The sequence below is a fragment of the Centropristis striata genome, chromosome 22, assembly GCF_030273125.1.
Source record: "Centropristis striata isolate RG_2023a ecotype Rhode Island chromosome 22, C.striata_1.0, whole genome shotgun sequence".
Taxonomy (NCBI): Eukaryota; Metazoa; Chordata; class Actinopteri; order Perciformes; family Serranidae; genus Centropristis; species Centropristis striata.
This window is the reverse complement of record NC_081538.1, coordinates 15,068,174-15,081,640: the sequence shown is the minus strand read 5'-3', so window position 1 is coordinate 15,081,640 and position 13,467 is coordinate 15,068,174. Positions and strand designations below refer to the sequence as shown.

The window sequence follows — 13,467 nt, the reverse complement described above, 5'->3', positions numbered from 1 at the left end:
ATTTCAAACGTAAACATTGAACAAAAAAGTGGAGAAGTTGGACACCAGCTACAATTCCGACCACATGGACAGGCAGGACCATCTCTGGTCCTGGATGGATAATGCATGTTAAGTTAAAGGAGCTGATGGAGTAGATCCTTCTCATGGCAGACATTTTGCAGGAAAAGCCCAGGTGCAGTAACAATGTATGTCATTATGCTCTATCACTGACTGGGACACTTCATGGAATGGAGCCATTGTTAATGTTATTATTTACACCTGTGCTTTTCCTGCTTTGACAAGTCAGAATATCTGGTCTATTGTATCACTGGAGCAGTACCTTGTACGACTTATGCTACCTATACATCAGAAGACTTTGAAAAGATTTGGAAAGACTCCTGGAAGAGGGTTAGGGTTAGGGTAAGGGTTAGGTCACAAACACATTAAGAAAGGCAAAAATTCCACAAATGAAGTCTTGACAAGGCACACCTGTTAACTGAAAAAAAATCTAAAATATACAACATATTCTGGTTTGTTTCACACTTTTTTAAACAACAATTTCCTTGTTCCTTCATAGCTCATTGGTACTATATATATATATACCAGATACAGTGTAGCTGATATGTAGAACCATGCCCATGTTATCCTTTACTTAAAAATAATGTATCGAACAAACATTTAGTCAATCTAACAGCTGTAATCCATAAACAAAAAATAAAGTAGAAAACAATCTATTTTCCTTGGGCATTTCCTTCTCCATTTATTTGTCATCTTGCCAATATCAGGCTGTTTGAATAATAGCAGCTTTCCCTTCTAACAGCTTGTTTGATAAAACACCAAACCATAAAAACATGACTCATGTGGCGAAGGCTTATTTGGATAGATACTTTATTTATTCAGCTACAGTGATTGGTGATCTATTAGAATTACAAAAACAGAAATCAGTTTTCATTACCCGTGTGGTTCTTTTCCTCACTCTGACATGACGGCTGCAGAGGTAGTGGAAAGACTGACACAATCTCAGAAACGCTTTAATGCCATACGTTATGATTGCCCTGATGAGAAAGCACACAGTACTCTGCTACTGGAAGGACGTCATGGACTGAGTTCACTGCTGAGACTAACTACAGCACTGAGGTCCAAACATGTGAACACAGCTGTCCTCTAATGTGTTCATACATAGAAATACTTGCATCCCAAAAACACAATATATAGCAAATATTGTCAAAGAAAGGTTTTAAAATATTTAGACTATATCTGGTGTTACAGCTTATTTGATTGTGTGTTAATATGATGTAAACACAAAAAGGAGTGTGTTTTGGGTGAGTGGCTTACACATGATTATGTATATAAAATGAATGACAGTAAACAATCAGTAGGAAGGACAGACTGAGACCTAAATGTCACAGTTCTAGCGACACAACACATTTTACTGTATTCACAAAAAGCTGTATATAATGGCCAGTATAGCACAATAAGGCACAGAGATGTTATCAGCAGTCCTTCAGCCTCCCAGTAGCAAACCACCTTGTATACAATCAACACCAACACATGCTGATCTTCTTACCACATTACCACAAATATATGCAAGTTTGTTCAAGACGTTGCAAGGTTTACTTCTGCAGATTGGAATTTTGTTAAGTTATAAAACACTTAGGAGGCAGAAATGATCCCATTGGTTTCGGGGGCAGAGATTTGCTTCTTTAAAAATTAAGGGTTTTCCAAATGGAGTTTTGAATGTGAAAATCCCAAATGAGAAAAATACATTCAGGTTCAGAAGACATAATACAGAGTCAAAACAACATAGACATTCAGAACACATAGTGAAAAGACACCACACATATTCCAATGGTTACAGAAACAAGTCGTCCAACTCATACAGCCACACAGGTCATTTGATCTAACCCGCATATATGGCCATATGCCCTTTTCTAGATTTTCCAAATGTTATCGGACCGAACTGATCAAATTTTAAGAGTGAAACAAGTCATTTTGCAGGGCTGTGACACTGAAATGAACCTACTGATTTATAGATATCTTTTCACAATGAAAGTCAATGTGAAAAAGTATTTTTGGGCCCCATGGCACAACATATTGTATGTGTGTTTTAAGTATACGTTTGGAGGGGTTGATGGCTAATTTCATTGTCCTAGTACTTGTTACTCGTGCAATGACAATAAAGGAAAATCTGACTGACTCTAATAATGGACCTGCAAGTTAGCCACTATGACAAATTGGGGGTTTGGTCCTGGTGTCCTCGTACCTAAAAGTAACATTTTGACACACATGGTTGAAGTTGTGAAACAGCTGCAGTGTGGTTAGGTTTAGGAACACATCATAGTTAGTATATTTGTTACATTACTCAACTTCCATACACAAGTACAGGTACATCTCAAAAAACTAGAATATCATGAAAAAGTTCAATATTTTTTGTCATTAATTTCAGAAAGTGAAACTCATACAGTATATGGATTCATTACGCGTAGAGAGAAATATTTCAAGCCTTGTTTTCCTTTTGTCGGGACTTTTTTAGTCCCTTTCCAAGAGGAAGGCCTTTTTTTTGGTTACTGATTGGATAGATCGCAAAGCAGGATGTGAGGTAGTACTCAACGCCACAACAACACACACCATTTGTAAAAGCCGGCAAAGCACTGTTGCCATCTTAGCGACCATTTTTCAAGAAAGCGACTGGCGACAAATCCAGCGACTTTTTCTAGTGTTACTGGAGACTCACTCTTATTCTTACCGACCTCCGCCGCTCGTTAAGAAGAGTGAGTCGAAGTAGCATGGTCCTCCTACAGCAGTCTCTCCCAGCTGCAGAGCCGGAGGGGATGTTAACCCCTTAGCGCCCAGTCTGCAAATTGCTAATAGGTTAACAGTTAGCTCTGTAGCAGTACAGTGTGTATGTGCTGCTGCTGCAGGAGGTGTTCACTTAGCGATCTGTTTGTTTAAAACAAGCACAGTTAGCAATGCCGGTTAATTCACGATCACTATGTTTATGATCAGTGGAGACACTGAGCATAATTAGCCATGCTGGTTTGTTTATGATCAGTTGCTGACGTTGTGCACAGTTAGCGATGGCGACGACAGTTGCATCTCCCGTGTTTAATCCGTGGCGTATGTGACGTCACGGTCGAAACGGTCGCTAAGCAACTACACAACGGTCGTAAACCATACGTCACCTCCAGAATCTCTAAATCCCTCTGGGGGCCTTTTTGTAATGGAGACCCACAGAGTGAGCGGACTTTTGAGAGGGCGTGGCCTGAGACTTTCCTGGTGGCCACTCTTCCCCCTAAAGGAAACACGGCTTAAGGGCTGTTGTCAAGAGGAAGGTGAGAGACACCAGACACAGATGACCTGAAGGACGATATCACAGCAACATGGTGCTGTAGGCTGATCACCTCCATGCCACGCCGTATTAATGCAGTAATTCATGCAAAAGGAGCCCACCCAAGAATTGAGTGTATAGAAATGAACATACTTTTCAGGAGCATGACATTTGTGTTTAAAATATCCCTATTCTTTATTGATCTTATGTAATATTCTAATTTTCTGAGACACTGAGTTTTGTGTTTTCATTATCTGTAAGCCAGAATCATCAAAATTACAAGAAATACAGGCTTGAAATATTTCACTCTATGTGTAAAGAATCTATATGACATACAAGTTTCACTTTCTGAAATAGACAAAAAATATTTAACTTTTTCACAATATTCTAATTTTTTTAGATGTACCTGTAAGTTATGTACTTACTTTAAATTCACGTTACACCAATAGGTCCCTATTTAACACCGTTTGTTTCACATGTCCATCTACCCAAACCTTCTCCCAACTTGGACTTTGTTGCTCTTTATACCACGTCACCTGAGTTCCTGCTTTGCTTGTGTCTTGCTACAGACACTAGAGGTTGTAATAATCCGCTTGTACAAATGACCTGTGTGAATGCTTTTGAGTGGAGGACAGATGTTTCTTTGAGGCTGCCCTGGAATTATAACATTTCTGCCTCATGATTGAAGCCACATGAATGTTCAAACTCCAATCTGCTGTCATTTCTATCAGATAAACAGACAACTTCATATAATCCAACAGGAAGTGAGATCTCTTCTAGTCTATACAATCTTTAAAGCCTTTACATTCTGCATATTGCTTCCACACATCAGGAGAAAAAAAAAACCCTATACAGTCATTAATAAAACAGTTTTCAGCCAGAGCATTTCCTAAAGTGAACACTTAAAGTTTCCTTTGTTAAACAACACTTATGTGTGCGTACAGAAATAATCTGGAGTGAAAGTATTTCACATCGATTTCTATTTAACCTCTTTACTAAATTTGGTCTTAAGCAAACCTCAAAATAAACCTCTGTTTCTACATATACATAAAAATATAGGAACACAAAATATACAAGATGCTATGCAATATAATTAATAAGGCTATTGGTGCATGTCAAATTCAATCAATCATCTCTATTTAAATTAAATCATAACTTATTTCCTTTTGTTCTTATAATAAACATGAACAAAAAAAAAAAAAACACCGAAATGTATTGCTTACATTTGAATAAAAAAGTACAGTAAAGAGAATACCATAAAACTTCAAGAATGCTGTTAAGAAAAAGCAATGTTAGACACTTTTCCCTTCACTTTTGGCTCATATATTCCTAAAATTAAACATAATCTTGTGAGCACTTTTTACTTGATTTTTCTTTTCTTTGATTTCATTTTTTTTAAATATACATTTTAAAGGTCTCAAGGGATTCAACTACTGTTACAAATATGTCACAAGAAAACAGCTGTTAAAGAAAAGTTTGAAAAAATGTAAAAAAAAAAATAATTGTATTGCGGATCATGATTCATGTTAAGGTAAGATATTACTGATTCAAGAGAAAAAAAATGGAAATATAATTCATAAACTCTAAATAGATAGGGAAAAAAATATTTAATTGAAATTTAATGGCATTCTCCTTAGTTCCATCAAGCCATAATTACACCGAGGTTGTGTTTTGTTCCATTTAGACACATTTTAACTCTGAAAGTATATTCACACATCAAATACCCCCACCAAAAAAGAAAATTAAAAAAAGTACAGATGCACTTCCATTATCCATGAAACTGAATCCTTGTTTGGACATTACAAAAATAAGTGTATGGAAATGTGTAAGGTGTTGTGTTAAAGGGAAGCTTGGCTTGCTTTACCTTTTGGTCTAGGTGGTTTGAAACCAGCAGGGGGCAGTGTTTTTTGCTAGAAAGTGATTGTACAGCAGTCTGTCTCCCTCATCGAGAGTCATCATGTACAATGAGCATAGTGACGTCTGATTTCAGTTAATGAATCCCTCTTTCCACTAATTAAGTGCAAGCAGGATAGGTTAACATTCAGAAGGGATTCATGTTATTCATTAACTAAAGCTAGAAGGAAGGTACAGATACAGAACTACAAAAATACTGTCTAACATCGGCATGAAATGCTGGTGAACTAAGTGGATTATGGGAGTCTGCTAGCTAAGCTAATAAACAAACTCTTCACGAATAAGGTGTGTGTTAAAGGGACAGTTCACCCCAAAATAAGATACATATTTTGTATCTATACTAGGAAAAAAAAAAGATTGAAGTGATTTTATTATATTTGAAAGAAGGCTCTCCAACTCATCCCAAAATAATTTAAATAAATAAATAGTGCTACAAGTGAGAGGAAAAATATGCTTTTTTAATTTGGGATTGAACTGTTCCTTTAAGAAATGACAAACTGGGTTTGTCCACATGTTGCTGGCGCTGCAGTCAAAACCAGGAGTATCTCATTTAAAAATAAATGGAAATATAAGTGAGACCACATCTGGCTACAAAAGCAAGCTCAAAGAAGTCAAGTGTTCTGTTAAACTGAGAACAGAAGTGTGCAAAATTATCTTATTTACAGTAAATATCATGGCAGATTTTCCCAACAACGTTCCTCTTATACCCTCAGAATTCACCCAACCAAACACAACAACAGCTGATTCCTCTAATTTCACCATAAACCGGAGAAATTCACATTAACGTAGCGTTTGGTTTTAAGGAGTCTCAGGTGAAGATGGTTGCCACACAGATGGACATCCATTTTCATGATCCTGAATACACATTCAACTATTCAAAGCATGAAAAAAACAACCTACAAGGACGTTGCTTCTTTGTTCATGATTGCTTTGAAAAATAACATTTGTTATTAAAATGTGTTTGGCTTTGTTAGGACATCTGAGACAGGACACCATTTGGTCGGCCATTGAGACCAAAGCTTTGATGATCGACAGCACAGCAGGATGACATTTACGAAACACATGGAATGGATAGAATATTGAACAATATTGACATTCATAGCAACAGTTAAAATGTTACATGATATGTTCATCAGTTTGCGCACAATACGATTGAAAATACTGCAATACTTCATTCATGAATTAGTAGCATCAGTAGTTTTCCTTCAAATGTTTTAACATACTGCTGTGGATGTTAGTGTATTAGTTATTATTATTATTTTCTTAACATTTATACAGACATGTTAGGAGACAAATGGAGCAGACGACACTTTTGTGTTAAAGTTAATAACAGCTAAAAAAAAGTGGGTCACATTTAAAACAAAGGTTTATCAGCTTTGTATAATACTTCCAAGTGTTCTCTGTACAACTCCCTGGCTTTCTTTACATTACATGTAAGGCAATGTATCACAGAATGGACTGTCACCCTGACCACAAGAAATACATTTCCCTGTATATCTGCATTTCAAAATGAGAAATTATATTGCTCATGGGCTCTATGTGTAGAAAAAACACTATTACGCGGATGGTTTTTGGTCATTAATACCGTGTTAAGGCCCACAGAGGAAATTACATTCAACCATAATTAAATTAATTGAATTGCAGCAGTTTTATAAAGATGTTTGGAGTGAAGTATGGCCATTTCTCTTTCAGTGCAGCATACTGTATATGAGTGCAATAAGGAACACTGGGCGACTCACAGGAAGCTTTTTATGACTTGATCGAAAGTATTAAAGTGGGACATTTGTGCAGGTTTTACTGCACGGCGTTACAGTGCTCACACGGGCGGCGTAATACACGGGCACCAGCGTCACCAGCTGTGAACACATCTGTTCTTTATTTATGGGAGTTGGAATGTTATGGCACCTGATTGCCATTTTAAACACAGTGCAATTAGGATTTGGAGTTTTGCTTGACACATTTGACGATGCTGATCAACCAATGGCATTGCTAGCGCTGCATTCACACTGCAAGGAACACAATCAACATTGTTGTCATTGGGAGGTGTTTTTTTCTGCCTACAGAGCTGACCAAACAAGGAAAATTAAACATTTTTTAGACTCAACAGCTGCCACCATAAAACCAGATTTCAGCTCGTCTTTTATTACCTACCGATATTAGCTTAAAATAGTACCGATATTAGCTTAAAATAGTAGTGTATTCTAGCCTTTCAAAGCAGTTGTCCACATTTGATGTGAACACTACTAGAAGAGGCAAGACTGATGCTTGAAATATATATAAATATATATATATATATATATAATTGTTATATTATATGTTATATATTTACTTTTCTATTCTAGCTCATTAGCGCTTTAGCCTGAAGCACATCTGATCTGACTGTACAGTTGGTACATTCAGAACCTCTAATCCTCCACAATTTGTCAAAATTGCACATAAACTGAGTTACTTGCGGCGTGAAGGCACCGTTAGGGAGCAGTGTTGCTCAAAACTTCATCACGAAGGGACACTGGGTGTTGTTAGCAATGGCCTCTAAGACCATTCAGTCCTTGAAACCACCAAGACATTTGTTTACTCCTTCCTCTTGTTGAGTTACCTTTTCCTTGTTTACCAAGACTTAAGTGTGTTATGAAGAAGACATTTCATTTTGAACATGAATTCAGTTTGCTGGTGCTTTTGGAACAGTGGCGACACGCTGATGCTGCATTCACATCATATCGGAAGACACAGTAAGGAAAGACTGACCCCTGGATTCCACTGGATGCGTAACGGCTGCAGATCCGTCGTCGGAGCCGTTACGCACCCATTATAATCAATGTGTGAGATTCCACCGACTGCAGATCCGCTGCGTAATGAGTCCGACGACGCATGGCCATCCGACAGCCCTCGCCAAACTTGCGCAGAGCTTCTATTTTTGTCGGACGAAGGAGCACGGCGCATAAATTCAGCACAGAACAGATCGTTCGGGACAGGAAGTCGTGCACAGACACAAAATAAAACATCCGGTATATTTTCAAAATAAAATACCTCGGGTTCACGGAGGATCGTACTTCATAACTTGAAGACCTGAAATCAACAGGTTAGGAGGTTTTCACTCGTCTTTTCACTCCGGTGCTTGTTGTAAACAAACAGAGATCGCTAAGGCTTGTTAACAAGAGGCTCTTGTTAACAAGCCGGCCGACCTCGTTAATGCTTGTTAAGACGGAGTCGCTGGATTTATCTCCAGTCATTACGGAGGAGATGTTGATTATCTTCCAGTTATATCAATTGAATAGGCGTGAATTCGCGAGATCTCGTGCGTCCATGGGACTATGCTGTCCGCAACAGCTCCGACACAGACGGATCCGGTGTGTGTTGACGGACTGCGGAGATACGCAGCCGTTGCGGACGGACCCCTTTCGGAGTCGTTACGCATCCAGTGGAATCCCGGGGTTAATGATGCTTGTTGCTACAGCTAGTAATATTTGAACTTCTTGGGACAAATAACTGAAATCATCCATTAAACTGTAGCGGATAATACTTTTCTCAAGCAGAGTTGATTGTCTGACTGTTACTGTAACTATTTTGTCCAATTATCTACCAACATCTGTGTTTTTTCAACATGTGTGTTTTGTTAGCTCTCAGTTTACCCAACTTTAGAGTTCTTACGGACACTGCAATTCTACATCATGATTGTAACTGCCACTAGGTGTCTCCTATGACTGTGTACTGTGACTGTGAATGTACTTTCCCCCCTGGTTGCAGTCTTGTATTAACAGTAAATCCGATATGAGGTGAACGTTGCACAAAAAGAAAATACATTTAGTACGACACTGTTTTCCACTCCATTTTCTGACTTTTAGTCACCTCACATGCATATTAGTATCTTTTCTTTTTGACACTTTTCTCTGTGGTTAATATTTCTGTTATAGTCACAGCTGATGCTCTTTGACAAACAGATATTACACCTCATAGCCTCCTACAACACAGCTGTTGCTTTGGCAGTTAGTTTTAAACAAGTGTAGAGGACCCCAAATACAGCCTTGTGGACCGGGAGGCACCTCTTGGATTGACGGTCTGTTTGATCGTGGTGGAGGGTGAGTTGTTGACAGAACATAAGGTTCTATATGTTGGTTTCCCGCTGCATAGCCTCTTCACCCTTTTCACCTTTTTCACCCTTGTCACCCTGCTCCTCTGATGCCCGAGCTTCACCATCAGCCTCCTTCTGATTCTGAACTTGGTCTGGATCTTCTGTCTCAGTCCGTTTGTACATCTCTGCCTTCTTGCGCTCACGCTCCAAGAGTCGGTAGTTGATGAAGTTTCCAATGAAGAGCCAAATACTGGCCAAAATCACAACAGCTCCACAGCAAAAATACATGTACTTGTAGCTTTTTGTGACATCGACCAGTTTACCTGCAAAAAAGCAGAAGGTTTTCAAATGTTCAAGTATCTGCACTGGTAAAGTATGAAGTATTCCCAATTAAAATTGAGATGCAATTTACAGAACACATTTCTAAATATAACCCATTAGTATTGTACCCATTTAAGTAAAGGCCTGGCCATATCCATATACCAGTGGAGTCGACCCCTGCTGGCAGTTACAAAGAATGCATGTTTAAGGCACTTCTGCATTGGCTTCACTTTTCAGTCCCAAAGGCTGCAGCTGGGTTAGAGTAGTTTGCCAACTAGATACTGTGAATAGTCACTACCAAGCCTCTTAAATCAATGTCCGCTTCTGGTGTGACCAGGCCTAAATAATATTGTGAACTGACTTTAAAAACTGGAAAAGGTAAAACATGTAAAATGGCATGTGAAGGAATGGCAGTAACGGCAATGAATGAAATATGCTGTCGGACAGATAGATCGTACCTGCTAGGGGTGGACCAATGAGAACTGGGCAGCACTCCACAATGGTGGTGAGTCCAACAGCACTGGAGAACCTTTGCGGCCCAACCAGGTCCATCAGTGTTTCAAAGAGCACTGAGCTGACCATGCCAAAGGCAAAGCCGAAGAACATGGCATACACGACCAAACCGGTGTAGTCTTCCACCAGTGGGCAGAGGATGTGGCAGACCCCATTGTAGAGGACTGCAAAACTGAAGAAATATTGTATCCTGGGCCGGACCCAGCGCGAGTTGGCCAGCAGCCCCATGGAGGGCCTGGCAAACATGTCAACAAAAGCCAGAATTGAGAGCAGGAAGGCAGCTGAATACTCATCCACACCCATGTCCTTAGCGTAGGCCGCAAGGAAGACAATCGGCGCAAAGAAGCCAAGGAACATGATGACGTTGCCCGACAGGTAAATGAGGAAGCCACGATGCTTGAATAGGGACAGGTCCAGGTACTTATTGAATGTTTGCCAGCAAGTGAGCTTCTCCTTTGTTGTGGTAGCAATGGCAGCTAATTCTTCGTCCTTCTTGATCTTGCCAGGTGGCGGCCCCAGAGGCCTCATGAGGGAACCGGCCACACAGCAGTTCAGTAGCAGGCCGCCAAGGATGAGGAAGCTGCCTCTCCAGCCGAACTGGTTGAAGAGGTACTGGTTGAGGGGAGCCAACGTGCTGAGGAACACTGGACTGCCTGCCATCGCCAGCCCGTTAGCAATGGGACGTTTCTTTTCGAAGTATTTGCCGATCATGGTCAGCGCTGGCTGCAGGTTGAAGGCTAGTCCAAGTCCTGTTAGAAGATGTAATAGAAGGACATTAGACTTACAACAACGAACTGATAATGTACCAATGCAAAATAAAACAAGGATCTATCTATTATTACTACTATGACTTAATTACACTTTTGTTAAAACTAGAATAAGAATTGGAGCTTATAATGCTCAGAGCTAGTACAATAATAAATGGAGAACATTTCCCATTAAATATAATAGGTTTCACCCAAAGGCTTTTTGCACACATTTTATATTTCAAACAGATCCCACAAAAGACCCTTCAAGCAATACTGTTAATAATATTATTGAATTAATTGTGTCCCTGTAACTTTAAATCACTGAGAGCTGCTTTATTTAAGAGCCTCGGCACAGAACAAGACACAGTTATCGATTTGCTCTCTATATGTGGATATTGATTAATAAATGGTCTATTCATGGCATTTCATTTGGAGTTAAATGAGCTATGGATCAAAAGTTGGGCTGTATTTACAGCAAATATCTAAAAACATATGCCTAAAAGATGTGGAAGATAAAGCCCAATAAGGAAACATTTCAGATTTCATGAGAGAACAAAATTATTTTGGTGGAGGTACAATTTAAATGCAGCATAATACAATTAAGGGAGGAACGAAATTATGAAACAATGCACAGAAATGCAAAAAGGCCCAGCCACTTCTCAAGACACACAGACTATTATGTATGTATCTTTTGTGGTTTTGTGTCATTTTTTGTCTTTTTTTGGTCACTTTGTGTCTCTTCATGTAGTCATGTTTTATCTTTGTGGTTCTTTGGTGTCTCTTTGTAGTCTGCATGCATCTCTTGTGGTTTTGTGTCACTTTGTGTCTCTCCGTAGTCATGTTTTGCCTTTTTTGGGTCATTTTGTATCTTTTCGTAGTCATGTTTTGTCTTTTTTGGGTCATTTTGTGTTTCTTCATAGTCATATTTTGTCTTTTTTAGGTAATTTTGTGTCTCCTCGTAGTCATAGTCATATTTTGACGTATTTGGGTCACTTTGTGTCTCTTCGTAGTCATGTTTTGTCTTTTTGGGGCCTTTTTGTGTCTTTGTAGTCATGTTTTTTTCTTTTTGTGTCTCGTGGTAGTCATGTTTTGGGTCATTTTGTGTCTCTTCATGGTCATGTTTTGTCTTTTTTGGGTCACGTTGTGTCTCTTCATAGTCATGTTTTGTCTTTTTTGGGTCACTTTGCATCTCTTCGTAGTCATGTTTTATCTTTTTTGGGTCATTTTGTTTCTCTTTTTAGTCATGTTTTGTCTTTTTTGGGTCATTTTGTGTGTGTTCATGGTCATGTTTTGTCTTTTTTGGGTCACTTTGTGACTCTTCGTAGTCATGTTTTATCTTTTTTGGGTCATTTTGTGTCTCTTTTTAATCATGTTTTGTCTTTTTTAGGTCATTTTGTGTCTCTTCGTAGTCATGTTTTGTCTTTTTTGGGTCATTTTGTGTCTGTTCATGGTCATGTTTTGTCTTTTTTGGGTCACTTTGTGACTCTTCGTAGTCATGTTTTATCTTTTTTGGGTCATTTTGTGTCTCTTTTTAATCATGTTTTGTCTTTTTTAGGTCATTTTGTGTCTCTTCGTAGTCATGTTTGGTCTTTTTTGGGTCATTTTGTGTCTCTTCTTAGTCATGTTTTGTCTTTTTTGGGTCACTTTGTGTCTCTTCGTAGTCATGTTTTGTCTTTTTTGGGTAATTTTGTGTCTCTCTGTAGTCCTGTTTTTTTGTCTTTTTTAGGTCATTTCGTGTCTCATTGTAGTCATGTTTTGTCTTTTTTGGGTCATTTTGTGTCCCTCTGTAGTCATGTTTTTTTGTCTTTTTTAGATCATTTTGTGTCTCTTTGTAGTCATGTTTTGTCTTTTTTGGGTCATTTTGTGTCTCTTCGTAGTCCTTTTTTTTGGGGGGGGGGGGGGGGGGGTCATTTTGTGTCTCTGTAGTCATGTTTTTTTTTGTCTTTTTTAGGTCATTTTGTGTCTCTTTGTAGTCATGTTTTGTCTTTTTTGGGTCATTTTGTGTCTCTTCATAGTCATGTTTTGTCTTTTTTGGGTCACTTTGCATCTCTTCGTAGTCATGTTTTATCTTTTTTGGGTCATTTTGTTTCTCTTTTTAATCATGTTTTGTCTTTTTTAGGTCATTTTGTGTCTCTTCGTAGTCATGTTTTGTCTTTTTTGGGTCATTTTGTGTCTGTTCATGGTCATGTTTTGTCTTTTTTGGGTCACTTTGTGACTCTTCGTAGTCATGTTTTATCTTTTTTGGGTCATTTTGTGTCTCTTTTTAATCATGTTTTGTCTTTTTTAGGTCATTTTGTGTCTCTTCGTAGTCATGTTTGGTCTTTTTTGGGTCATTTTGTGTCTCTTCTTAGTCATGTTTTGTCTTTTTTGGGTCACTTTGTGTCTCTTCGTAGTCATGTTTTGTCTTTTTTGGGTAATTTTGTGTCTCTCTGTAGTCCTGTTTTTTTGTCTTTTTTAGGTCATTTCGTGTCTCATTGTAGTCATGTTTTGTCTTTTTTGGGTCATTTTGTGTCCCTCTGTAGTCATGTTTTTTTGTCTTTTTTAGATCATTTTGTGTCTCTTTGTAGTCATGTTTTGTCTTTTTTGGGTCATTT

The 13,467-nt window shown here is 38.5% G+C and overlaps 1 protein-coding gene across 1 annotated transcript in view; it reads right to left on the bottom strand.

Annotated features, from left to right (window-relative positions):
- Positions 1-850: 850 nt before the first annotated feature.
- The window catches only part of LOC131960578 (monocarboxylate transporter 2-like), a 50,371-nt gene continuing 37,754 nt past the window's right edge, over positions 851-13,467 (bottom strand). The window contains exons 4-5 of the mRNA XM_059325827.1: positions 10,070-10,873; positions 851-9,613 (exon numbers count right to left, since the gene is read on the bottom strand). Of these exons, the coding sequence (XP_059181810.1) occupies positions 9,324-9,613; positions 10,070-10,873 (1,094 nt within the window). The 3' untranslated portion in view covers positions 851-9,323. The remainder of the gene's footprint in view (positions 9,614-10,069; positions 10,874-13,467) is intronic.